Source organism: Bos taurus, chromosome 8 (genome assembly GCF_002263795.3).
Source record: "Bos taurus isolate L1 Dominette 01449 registration number 42190680 breed Hereford chromosome 8, ARS-UCD2.0, whole genome shotgun sequence".
Lineage (NCBI taxonomy): Eukaryota > Metazoa > Chordata > Mammalia > Artiodactyla > Bovidae > Bos > Bos taurus.
Genome location: NC_037335.1, coordinates 61936763 through 61950351, shown reverse-complemented (window position 1 = coordinate 61950351; position 13589 = coordinate 61936763). Strand labels below are relative to the sequence as shown.

At 33.7% G+C, this 13589-nt stretch overlaps 1 protein-coding gene and 1 long non-coding RNA gene across 3 annotated transcripts in view; one reads left to right on the top strand and one right to left on the bottom strand.

Moving 5' to 3' along the window:
* DCAF10 (DDB1 and CUL4 associated factor 10) overlaps positions 1–13589 on the bottom strand; it is a 66731-nt gene that overhangs the window by 27152 nt on the left and 25990 nt on the right. Inside the window, exon 3 of one of the 2 annotated variants that reach the window (XM_002689728.7) lies at positions 3714–3911. The exons of the other annotated variant lie outside the window; for it this stretch is intronic. Within the exon in view, the coding sequence (XP_002689774.1) occupies positions 3714–3911 (198 nt within the window). The remainder of the gene's footprint in view (positions 1–3713; positions 3912–13589) is intronic. 2 annotated transcript variants of the gene reach the window in all.
* LOC104969378 (uncharacterized) overlaps positions 1–13589 on the top strand; it is a 28430-nt gene that overhangs the window by 6426 nt on the left and 8415 nt on the right. The window contains exon 2 of the long non-coding RNA XR_808376.4: positions 1668–1750. This is a non-coding gene — a long non-coding RNA (uncharacterized lncRNA). The remainder of the gene's footprint in view (positions 1–1667; positions 1751–13589) is intronic.

The following is a 13589-nucleotide window of genomic DNA, read 5'->3' as shown; positions in this document are numbered from 1 at the left end:
TGGGTTATTTCTATTTCCATAAAAATTTTAGAATTGGTTTGACAATTTGTCCAAAAAAAAAAGGCAGCTAGAGTTGATAGGGATTGCACTGAATCTATATACTAATTTGAGAGAATTGCCATCTTAATGATATTGAGATCCATGAGCATGAAATGGTCTCTCCATTCATTTATATCTTATATTTTATTCTTTTTGATGCTATTATGAGTGAAATTTTTCTTTTTATTCTTTTTTGGACTGTTCATTGCTCATGAACAGAAATATAGTTTTATATATGAATCCTATTTTATGACCTTGGCGAACTTATTAGTTCTAGTAGTTTTGTGAATTCAAGATTTTTAATATATAAGATCATATCTTATATATAGATAATTTTACTTTTCTTTCCAATCTAAATGCCTGTTATTTTTGTCTGAATGTACTCAGTGCATATCCAGTAAGATGTTGTATAAAAGTGGTGAGAGTACGCATCCTTGCCTTGTTCCCAGTCTTAGTGGGGGTGTTTTTAGTCTTTCAACACCGAGTATGATTTGAGCTATAGGCTTTTTATAGCTGTCCTTTATCAAGCTGAAAAAGTTCCTTCTTACCTAGTTTTATCACAGATGGGTATTGGATTTTGTCTTGTGTTTTTTCTGCCTTTGGATGATCATATATATGGACTTTGACCTTTATTAATACATTACACAAATTGATTTTTAGATGTTTAACCAACCCTATCTATATCCTGGAATAAATTCCACTGGTTGTGACATATAATCCCTTATATATGTTGCTAGGTTAGATTTGCTAATATTTTGTTGAGAATTTTTATCAAACTATCAGGAGAAGGATATTGGTCTGTAGTTTTCTATTCTTACGATGTTTGTCTGGGTTTGTATCAGAGTAATACTAGCCTCATAAAATGAGTTGGTAAGTGCTCTCCCTTCCTCTCTATTTTCTGTAAGACTGTGAAAGATTGATATCATTTATTCTGTAAATGTCTGGTAAAATTCACCAAACTTCATGAGTGAAGACTTACAAGTCTGGGCTTTTCATTGTGGGAAGATTTTTAAATTGCCAATACAATTTCTTTACTTGCTATATAGGTCAATAGGTCTAGAGATTTTGTTTGCTCTTGAGTTAAATAATTTGTGATTCTGCAGGTATTTGTTTATCAAAGTTGTCTAATTTGTTGCCATAAAGTTGTTCATTGTGTTCTTTTGTGGGGCTTCCCTGATGGCTAAGTGGGTGAAGAATCCACCTACAGTGCAGGACACACAGGAGTCATGGGTTCAGTCCCTGGGTTGGGAAGATCCCCTGGAGGAGGAAATGGCAATGCACTCTAGTATTCTTGCTGGGAAAATCCCATGGACAGAAGAGCCTGGTGGGCTACAATCCAAAGGGTCACAAAGAGTAGGATACAACTGAGTGAGTAAGCACATATTCCTTTTTAATCCTTTTAATTTCTGTAAGGTTGGTAATGATGTCTCTTTTAATTATGAATGATTGTTGAATTTTATTCTTCAGCTGATACAGTCATAAGGATTTATCTATTTAATTTGTTAATGGGATAAATTATACTAACAGAATTTCTACTGATAAATCATCTTTTCATTTCTAGAATAAACCCAAAGTGGTCATGATTATTTTGATTAATTTGTTACAGAATCATTTTTTTTTTTTTTTAGAATATTCACATCTACATTCATATTACAGACTGAACTTTCATTCTGAATTCAAGTATCAACGTCATACCAGCTTCATACCTAAGGTAAGGAGAATTCCATTTTTCTGCAATCTGGACAGTTTAATAAAATTGGAATGTTCTGTTTCTTGTAATATTTGGTAGAAGTCACCTGTAAAACTGACATGCTGCTGTTTAATTAGTAGCTATGTTTTAATTGACTTTTTTTCTTTCATTTCTCTAATGGTTAAAGCAGAGGTTATGCTCAGAATATTTAAATAACCAGCCCTACATGAAAACTAGCCAGAGTTGATGCTGGAATTGGATCCTGAGTTTCAGAGTTTCAGTGCTGGAACTGAATCCTGTAATTAGTTTACTATGTAAGAGTGACTTCAGCTACTGGATCATAAAGAGAGATCTTGAGGGAGGTATCTCTAGAGAGGTTTGTGGGTACCCAGAGGTGCTAGGATATGACACCTGAGGATGATTCATGACAGTAACTATCTATTAGTTAGTTTGGAAGAAATTCAATCTTTTAACAACCTTTTCAGCTGAACCAGTGCATAATGGTTAAATATCTGTCCTGGTAATGTCTATTTTTTTCTATTTCTTTCTTGATCACTTTTGCAAAGGTGTATTTTTGGGGGTAATCTGTCAGTTTCATCAAAGTTTTCAAGTATATTGGCATAAAAGTGACCTTATTATTTTACTTTATATTGTATTTTTTATTGTCTCTCATTGTTAAGATTGTGTCATCTCTCTTTTTTCCTTAATGTATCTTACCAGAGAACAAGCTTTTAAAAAAATCTTTATTGTACTTTCATTTTGTTTCATTAATTTCTGCTTTTATCTTAATCATTTCTATATATCTACTTTCATCAGATTTATTATCTTTTTTGAGTAAGATGCTTAGTTCATTAATTTTTAGTCTATCTTTTGACTTCACTATGATTTTTTTCTTTGACCCATCAATTATTTAGGACATAAGTTTATAAGTCTCCAAACCTTGGAATTTTAATTTACCTGTAGTTATTTAAACTATACTGAGATCAGAGAAAAGATTTGTGTGATAACAATTCTTTGTTACTGGTTGAGACGTACTTTGTAGTCCAGAACACACTCAATTTTTGTACATGTTCAAACTCTGCTTCAGAGGATGTATTCACTATTTGGCAGCAGAATTCTACATCTGCCAACTAAGTCAAGGTTATTAATAACATTAAAATCTTCTAAATTAAAAAATAATTAGTTCTAAGTTTAAACAGGATGCTTGTCTTAAAGATAATCAGTAGCTCTATGCTTGGCTCAAACACTATGCATAACTAGAAATCTTTAAGAATATTCCCCTAGTTTTACATATGAGCTCTAAAAAGAATATTTCAGAAACTTATAATTATTTCCGAAACTTCAACTCTTTCAGTTCTCTATCAGGAGATATTCTATTGAAGTGTTTTAGTGACAACTTAGATGGGATGACTAGCCCACTGTGAAAACTACCCCACGCACCACAGGATGTTTACAAACTCTGATCTCTGCTGACTAAATGTGAATGGAAATCCTCTTTTCTTCTCCTGTAGTGACAACTAAAACTGCACCACACATTATGTCTAAACATTCCCCTAACATCAGTACCACTCTGAGAAACTACTCTTTTAATGCATGAAAACAAACTTCAAAATTTACAAAATAGATTTAGAATTGAAGGATCAAAGGAAAACATTTCAGTTCCACAAAGGAAATAACAAAATATTTTTCCTTAAATTCAGGAAACTCATCTTATAAACCAGTTTTCATCATTAACTTGGTTTTGGTTAAGTATTTGGTACTTGGTTTTTTTTTCCATATAATTTTCTCCAAGTTTTTTAGTCACGATATATGACTAACTGCAAGGAACTAAAGATAGAATCACGTTCTGACTGTTTTTCCCAAAGCCAGTTTCTTTCTTCTAAAGAAACATGAGAGCTAAGACAGAACACCGAGTTTTTTTTTTACCATTTTAAAATCATTTTTTTGTTGTTCATAATCCTAACATAGTCTCCTGTTCACAAACCTGTTGGTGTCCCAAATAATGACATTTCCATCAAATCCTGACGTTACTAAGAGTCTTGTATTAGTATCATATTCGATGTTCTTCACCCAGCTAGTGTGACCATGTAAAGTGCATACTTTCGTGTTCAGTTTTCTCAGATCCCATAGGGCTATTGTAGTGTCATCAGAACAGGTGGCAAACAACCGGTTATCAAGAAATCTACAAAGCAGAAAAGAAAAACTGGTTTATTTAATCTCTTATTAAAGAAAACTGCTGTTACCTAATCAAGAAAACAAACCAAAAAAGGACTACAAACTTACTGTACAAACCCAGTGATTCTAATATATAACAGTAGTAAGTATACTTTACATAACCACAGGATACAAGGAGTTAATGAGGACCATGTTGTAATTTTATCTACTTGTGTTAAATTATTTTATTGAAAACCAGGAATAGAGGTGGGTGTTTAGAGAACAATGCTAGAGAAAATGAATTTTAGAATCTATATAGGAAACACAAATGGTAAGAGACAATAGGAGACAAGGAGATTTTGAATACTTAATTGCAGGTGAAACATGTTAAGCATAAAGTGTTCAAAATTATGACAAATATTTACTTTGTTACAAATAACATCGCTTTCTATTTAGTGTACATTTCTCTTTAAAATATATTTACATATACAAAATCAATTCAAAGTGAAAGTGAAAGTGTTTAGTCACTCAGTTGTGTCCTACTCTTTGTGACCCCATGGACTATAGCCCACAGGGTCCTCTGTCCATGAAATTCTCCAGGCAAGAATACTGGAGAGAGTTGTCATTCCCTTCTCCAGGGGATCTTCCTGACCCAGGGATCTAATCTGGGTCTCCTGCATTGCAGGCAGATTCTTTACCAATTGAGCCACCAGGAAAGCCCAATTAATTCAAAGGCATTCCCCAAATAACTCACTTCTAGGACAACGAAGAAGAAATGGAAAAATTCTTTAAAAGGTACAGTCTTGAACCAAGATTAAACCAGGAAGAAATAGAAAATACCAACAGATCAATTATCAGTAATAAAATTCAATCAGTAATTTAAAAAGTCCTCACAGGGAATTCCCTAATGACACAGTAGTTAGAACTCTGCTTTCACTGCTGAGGGCCAGGTTCCATCCCTGGATGGGGAACTAAGATCCTGAAAGCCACATGGCACAGCCAAGTAAATAAATTAATAAATATTTTAAAACTTAAAAATAAAAATAAAAACTCCCCACAAACCGAAGTCCAGGACCAAATGGCTTCCCAGGTGAATTCTACCAAACATTTAGGGAAGAGTTAAAATCTATCCTTCTCAAACTATTCTAAAAAACTGCAGAGGAAGGAACACTCTCCAACTCATTCTATGAGTTCCCTGATACCAAAACCAGTCAAAGATATCACATGCACATAGTAATTACAGGCCAGTATCACTGATAAACACAGATGCAAAAAGCCTCAACAAAATATTAGCAAACTAAATCCAACAATATGAAGAGGATCATACAACATGATCAAGTCAGATTTTATCCCAGGGATGCAAAGATTTTTCAATATCCACAAATCAATGAGTATGATAAACCACCTTAAGAAATTGAAGAATAAACACCATATGATCATCTCAACATATGCAAACAAATCTTTTGATAAAGTTCAGCATCCATTTATGATTAAAAACTCTCCAGAAAGCAGGTATAGAGGGAATCTGGCTTAATATAAGGCAATATATGACAAAGCCACAACATCATACTCAATGGTGAAAAGCTGAGGGCATTTCCTTTTACCACATTATTGATCAGAGACGTATCAATATGTCTTCTGTTATCCCAAAATTATTTATCAGAGACATTTCAATATTCATTTACATAACAAATTGCCAGCCACAGGCATTAGTTTCTGCAAAAATCCCCCAGTCAATAATGCGTTAAGACCAGAAACAAAACAAGGATGTCCATTCTGAAGTCCTATCCACGGCAATTAGAGATGAAAAAGAAATAAAAGGACTCCAAATAAGAAAGGAAAAAGTAAAACTCACTGCTTGCAGATGACATGATACTACATAACAGAAAATCCTAAAGATACCACAGAAAACTATTAGAGCACATCAGCAAATTTGGTAAAGTTGCAGGATACAAAATATACAGAAATCTGTTGCAGTTCTATATGCTAACAATGAACTATCAGAAAGAGAAATTAAGGAAACAATTCCATTTACCATCATGTCAAAGAGCATAAAATACATAGGAATAAACCTACCTAAGGAGATAAAAGACCTATACTTAGAAAACTATAATACACTGATGCAAGAAACCGAAAATGAGAAGACGACATAGAAAGATATGTGTCCTTGGGATAGAAGACCTACTATTATTGTTAAAATGACCATACTGCCCAAGGCAGTCTACAGATTCAATGCAACCCGTATCAAGATACCAATGGCATTTTTCACAGAACTAGAACAAATAATTTTAAAATTTGTATGGAAACACAAAGACTCCAAATAGCAAAGAACAGAGGTGGAAGAATCATGCTTTCTGACTATACTGTGCTGTGCTTAGTCACTCCTCGTGTCTGATTCTTTGCGACCTCATGGACTGTAGCTTGCCAGGCTCCTCTGTCCATGGGGATTCTCAATGCAAGAATACCAGTGGGTTGCTATGCCCTCCTCCAGGGGATCTTCCCAACCCAGGGATTGAACTTAGGTCGCCTGCATTGCAGGCAGATTCTTCACCATCTGAGCCACCAAGGCAGACCTCAGACTATACTACCAAGCTACGATAATCAGAGCACTATAGTACTGGCACAAAAACACACACAGACCAATGGAACAGGATGGAGAGCCCAGAAATAAACCCACATACCTATGGTCAATTAATCTATGAGAAAGAGGCAAGAATACACAATGGAGGAAAGACAGTTTCTTCAATAAGTAGTGCTGGAAAACTAGACATGTAAGAGAATGAAATTTGAACATTTCTCTAACACCATATACAAAAATAAATTCAAAATGGATTAGTGACCTAAATCTAAGACCAGATACTATATAACTCCTAGAGGAAAACATAAGGCAGAACACTGTTTGAAATAAAACACAGCATTTTTTTTTCTGATCTGTCTCCTAAAGCAAAGGAAACAAAAATAAATAGGATCTAAGTAAACTTAAAAGCTTTTGCACAACAAAGGCGACCATAAACCAAATGAAAAGACAACCCACAAAATCAGAGAAAATATTTGCCAATGATTTGACCAACAAGGGATTAATCCCCAAAATATACGAACAGCTCACACAGCTCAAAATCAAAACAACAACCCAATCAAAAAAATGAGCAGAAAATCTAGACATTTCTCCAAAGAGGGCATACCAATGGCCAGAAAGCACAAGAAAAGATGCTAATATTTTGAAAAACATGCTGCTGCTGCTGCTGCTAAGTTGCTTCAGTTGTGTCCAACTCTGTGTGACATGCTGGACCACTGCTAATTATTAGAGAAATGCAAATCAAAGCTACAATGAGGTACCAATCAGAATGGCCGTCAACAAAAAGTCTACAAACAATAAATGCTAGAGTGGGTGTGGGAAAAAGGGAACCCTCCTACACTATTGCTGTGAATGTAAACTGGTACAGTCACTATGGGGTACATTATGGAGGTTCCTTAAAAGTCTAAAAACATAACTGCTATATGATCCAGCAGTCCCATCCCTAGGCATATATCTAGGAAAAAACCATACTTTGAAAATATTTGGGACATGCACCCCAATGTTCACTGTAGCACTATTTACAACAGCTAAGACATGGAAGCAACCTAAATGTCCAGTGACTGATGAATGGATAAAGAAGATATATATATATATATATATATATATATATATATATATATATATACACACACACACAGGGTTGGCCAAAAAGTTCATTTGGCCAATCTAATATAATGGAATACTACTCAGCCATAAAAAGAAAAGAAATGATGCCATTAGCAGGCACCATGAAAGCAACCAGACGTTATTTCACTAAGTGAAGTGTCAAAAAGAGAAATAACACATGATATCACTTACATGTGGAATCTAAAATATGGCATAAATGAACCTATCTACAGAATAGAAACAGACTCACAGACACAGAGTGATTGCCAAGACTTGTGATTGCCAAGGGCTGGGGGTGTTGGGCAGAAGAACGATGGACTGGGAGTTTGGGGTTAGTGGATGCAAACCAATATATTTAGAATGGATAAACAACAAGGTCCTACCTGTATACCTTGTATATCACAAGGAACTATATCTAATCTGGTGGGATAAAACATAATGGAAAAGAACATAAAAAAAGAATGTATATATGTATATAACTGAGTCACCTATACAGCAGAAATTAGTACAACATTGTATAAATCAATTATACTTCAAATTAAAAAAAAAGACGTGGTACATATATACAATGGAATCTTACTCAGCTATAAAAAAGAATGAAATACTCTAGAATTCAGTATTAAAAATAGATGCATAGAAATAATACAAATATTAAGAAACATAAATAGAAAAAAAAAGAATGAAATAATACTACTTGGAGCAACATGAATGGTCCTAGACAGTATCGTGCATGTGTGCTCAGTTGTATCCGACTCTTTGCAATCCCATGGATTGTAGCCCACCAGGCTCCTCTATACATGGAATTTTCTAGGCAAGAATACTGGAGTGGGTTGCCATTTCCCACTCCAGGGGATCTTCCTGACCCAAGGATTGAACCTGTGTATCTTGCGTCTCCCGCAATGGCAGGCAGATTCTTTACCACTGTGCCACCTGAGAAGCCCTAGAGATTATCATACTAAGTGAAATAAATCAGTCAGAAAAAGACAAATACCATATAATGTCACTTATATGTGTGGAATTTTAGAAAAATGATATAAAGGAACTTATTTACAAAACAGAAATAGACTCATAGCCTTAGAAAACAAGCTTATGGTTACCAAAGGGGAAAGAGGGTAGGAGTTTGGGATTAACATATACACACTTCTACATATAACAGATAATCAACAAGGACCTATATATACATACATACATATACACACACACACACACATACATATATATACACACATACATACATACACTTAACTATGTATATATAAAAACCAAAACTACTCTGCTGTACACCTGAAACTAATACAATATTGTAAATCAACTATAGTCTAATATAAAATAAAAATTGTTTTTTAAATGAAAAAAAGGACTTAGGGTTGGAAGATGTTCCTTAGTGATTATATATATTTCAAAATAATTTTATGGCTATGTATAATTTGTGAACCACATTAATAAATTAATAAAAAAATTTTTTTAACTTAAAGACTTTTGTACAGTAAAGGAAATTACTGACAAAATAGTTTGAAAAGACAACCTACTGAATGGGAGAAGTTACTGCAAATGATATGACTGTTAAAGGGTTAATATCCAAAATATATAAACAGCCTACACAACTCAACATCAAAAAAACAAACAACCCAGTTAAAATATGGGCAGAGGAAACAGACGTTTTTCCAAAGCTGAAACGCAGATGGCCAACAGGCACATGAAAAGATGCTCAATATCAATAATAATCAGAGAAACATAAATTTAAAAATCACCATGAGGTATCACCTCATACCTGTCAGAATGGCTCTCATCAAAAAGAACAGAGATATCAAATGTTGGTATATACGTGGAGAAAAAGGAACCCTCATACACTGCTCATGGGAATGTATGGATACAGGCACTGTGGAAAACAGAGGTTTCTCAGAAAACTAAATTAGACCCATGTGACCCAGAAATTCTACTCTTGGACATATATCTGAAAAAAAAATTCAAAAATATATATGCACTCCAATGTCCACAGCAGCATTATTTACAACTGCTGTGATATGAAAATAACCCATGTGTCTATCAACAGATGAATGGATAAAGATGTGGTGTATATATATAGAATACTACTCAGACATAAAAAGGAATGAAATTTTGCCTACAGCAAAATGGATGGACTTGGAGGGCATTATGCTAAGGGAAATAAGTCAGACAGAGAAAGACAAATACTGTATGATATCATTTGTAAGTGGAATCTAAAAAATACAACAAAGTAGTGAATAAAACAAAGCAGCAGCAGATGAACAGATACAGAGAATAAACTAGTGGTTACCAGCACTGTGAAGAAGGAAGCAAGGAGGGGCAGAAGAGGGATAGGAAGGGGAAAGGGGAGGGTTTATTACGGGATTATATGAAATCATCTATGTGAAACTTTTTAAAATTGTAAAGTAAAAGTGAAAGTTGCTCAGTCGAGTCTGACTCTTTGTGACCCCATGGACTATACAGGCCATGGGATTCTCCAGGCCAGAACACTGGAGTGGGTACCTGTTCCCTTCTCCAGGGATCTTCCCAACCCAGGTCTCCCACATTGCAGGCGGATTCTTTACCAGCTGAGCCACCAGGGAAGCCATTAAAATTGTAAAGCACTACAGAATTTTTAAAATCTTTCGTTCACCAAAAAAGAGGGAAAACATGCCATCATTTTTAATCTATTAAACTGGAGTGGGTAGCCATTCCCTTCTCCAGGGTATCTTCCCAACCCAGGGATCAAACCCAGGTCTCCTGCACTGCAAGCAGATTCTTTACCATCTGAGCCATCAGAGAAGCCCATTATTTCAAATGCATTCCCCAAATAATCTTACTTAGCGACATTTTATTAGGATCAGTCAAGATTACAAAATAATTAACAGTTTTCCAAGGCAAAAGAAATGAAAGACAAAATAGATAAATGGCACTTATGCAAACTTATAAGCTTTTGCATAGCAAAGAAAACCATAAACCAAACAAAAAGACAACCTACGGACTGGGAGAAAGTACTTGCAAATGTGACCTCCAAGGGCTTAATTTCCAAAATTTACAAAAGCTTGTACAACTTAATAATAAAAAACCCAATAAAAAAAATGGGCAGAAGACCTATACAGACATTTCTCCAAAGAAAACATCTAGATAGCCAATAGGCACATGAAAAGATGTTCAACAATGCTAATTAACAGAGAAATGCAATTCAAAACTACAATGTGGTATCCCCTTACACCAGTCAGAATGGCCATCATTAAAAAGTGTACAAATAATTAATGCTGGAGAATATGTAAAGAAAAGGGAATCCGTCTACATTCTTGGTGGGAATGTAAACTGGTATAAGCACTATGGAAAACAGTATGGAGGTTCCTTAAAAAACTAAAAACAGAATTGCCATATGATCCAGCAATCCCATTCCTGGGCATATACCAGAAAAAATCTAATTCAAAAAATTATATGTACCCCAATGTTCATAGCAGCATTATTACAATAGCCAAGACACAGAAGCAACTTAGATGTCCATGGACAGATGAATGAATAAAGACGATGTGATAATATATACATATATAGAGGAATACTACTCAGCCATAAAAAAGAATGAAATAACACCATTTGCAAACATGGATGGACTTAGAGATTATCATACTAAATGAAGATAACATATGATATCACTCAAATGGGGAATCTAAAAGATGATATACAAATAAACTTATTCACAAAACAGAAACAGACTCACAGCCCAAGAAAACAAACTTATGGTTACAAAAGGGGAAAGTGGGGTGGATAAATTAGGAGTTTGGGATTAGCAGATACAAACTATTATTTATAACACAGATAAACAACAAGATCCTACTGTATAGCACAGGGAACTATATTAAATATGTTGTAATAAACCATTATGGAGAATATGAAAAGAATATATATAACTGAATCATTTGCTGTACCCCAGAAAATACTGTAAATCAATTATACTTCAGTAAAACAAAAACACAATTAAAATACTCTATAATTCAGATTTTAATTATTTTACACTAATTTCTCAGTGGGAATATATTTACAAATATTTAAAAATTATAACCTATCACATTTTAATTTCTGCTTAATTCAATATTAGGATGCTTTCTCTAACATATACTATTGTATGTAACTACCTTCTCTCAAAGAAAAGAACTCCTCCAAGATAAAATTATATAGAATTATTTTCTATCAGAAATCAATATCCACAAGCACCATAATGGCCTTCCTGAAACAACAATTTAAAAAATTTCAGGCTTTTGTACAGGCTGTTTCTGCTACCTGAAACCACATTCTACCGATCTCTTGACCTGGATAACACTTATTTCCTTTTTAATACTCAACAATTAGCCCTTCTAGGAAGACTTCTCTCTATATCCAGTCTGGGCCAGATTTACTGATCGTCTAATTTCCCAAAGCACTCTATACTTCTATCACAATACTTAATATTACAGTGTAAGGGAATAACTTTAAAAGGCTATAAACTCCTTGAAGGCAGGCAAAACCTGTGTGCATAACTCACGGTTAGATCTTGTAGTACCCAACACACACAGTCCTACTCACAAATTCACAAATATTTATTAAATGAATGAACACTTCACTGCCTAGTGGAGGAGGTATTATAAATATATAGCTATACAAAATAAATATGTTGAGTAAGCAAAGAAAAGAGGACAGTTAGGAAATGTTTCATGGTGGTGTCATTTGAACTTCTTTTTTTAAAAAATGAGCAGGAACTCCCTAAGGGCAAGGGGTAAGCAAAGGTATAAAGGTATGTACAGGGATGTTGTACTGTGAGGCAACAGCAGTTAGATGTGCTGTGTGTGGAAAACGAGAGACAAGTAGAGCATAAATCATGGAATCATTCTATAGTGATTCCCAATAACTATTTCTTAATTATAAATACATATCCATTGGAAGTATTTTTTAAATGGAAAAAATCCACTACCAAAAATAACCACTGAAATTGATATTTAGCTTAATTCATGTATCTCATGCTTAATATTATTTTATAAATATTTTACATGTCATTATTGACAAAATAATTTTTAATGGCTGAATAGCATTCACTATGAATGAATCATAATCTTTTCTCTTTTTTAAACTAACTTGCAAATTGCTGGATATTTAGATTGCTGCCAATTTACTATTCAAAACACTATGATGAACATCCTAACAGTCAAACATTAACCACATTCCTAGTTGTTTTTCTAAATACATTTGCAGGAAAATGTATTGCTAAGTAAAAAGGGACTTTTTAAATGTAAGGCTTTTGAATATAAATAGCCAAATTGTCCTCAAAAAAACATACTAATAATAGCCAGTTCTATGAGCAGTTAGAATAGTGTCTGTTTCTCCAAACCCTTCCCAAACAAGTTATTTATATATTAATTCTATTAAGTGCAAGGAAAAAAATATCATCTTGTTTTAAGCGGATATGTTTATTCTTGGTAAAGTTAAACTTTTTTCATATTAATTGGAATATTATATTTCTTCTGGGAATTTCTATTCCATATTCCTTACTGATTTCCCTCTTGCAAAATGAGTTATAAAATCTGTTTATAATAAGGATAATATACTTCAGTTTTTCAAATACAGCATGCTGAATGTTTTACATATGTTTCTATCTTTAAATGTGATTTATAGTTTTTACTATATGAAAATTTTAATTATATTGTCAAATCCATTTTTCCCCTTATAGTTTTAAATTTACTGATGAGGCTTTTAATAGTATTTCAAAGACTTTCACACTTGACAGGAATTATATGATTTTTAAAAATACAAAATGACAAAGGCTAATGAAAAGTCAAACTTTTTAAACTGATTATCATCATAAAAGCATTTTCATACATTTGAAAAGTTTAGGGGAAAAAACCTAAGATATTTTATTAATATAGAAAGAACATAATGTACATATGGATTTAAAACCCCAGTGGGATTATATTGCTGTAGACCATACCAGTCCACCCTGAAGGGTTTTAAGCAAGAAAGTAACATGATTGGTTAAGACGTTCAGAAGAATCTCTG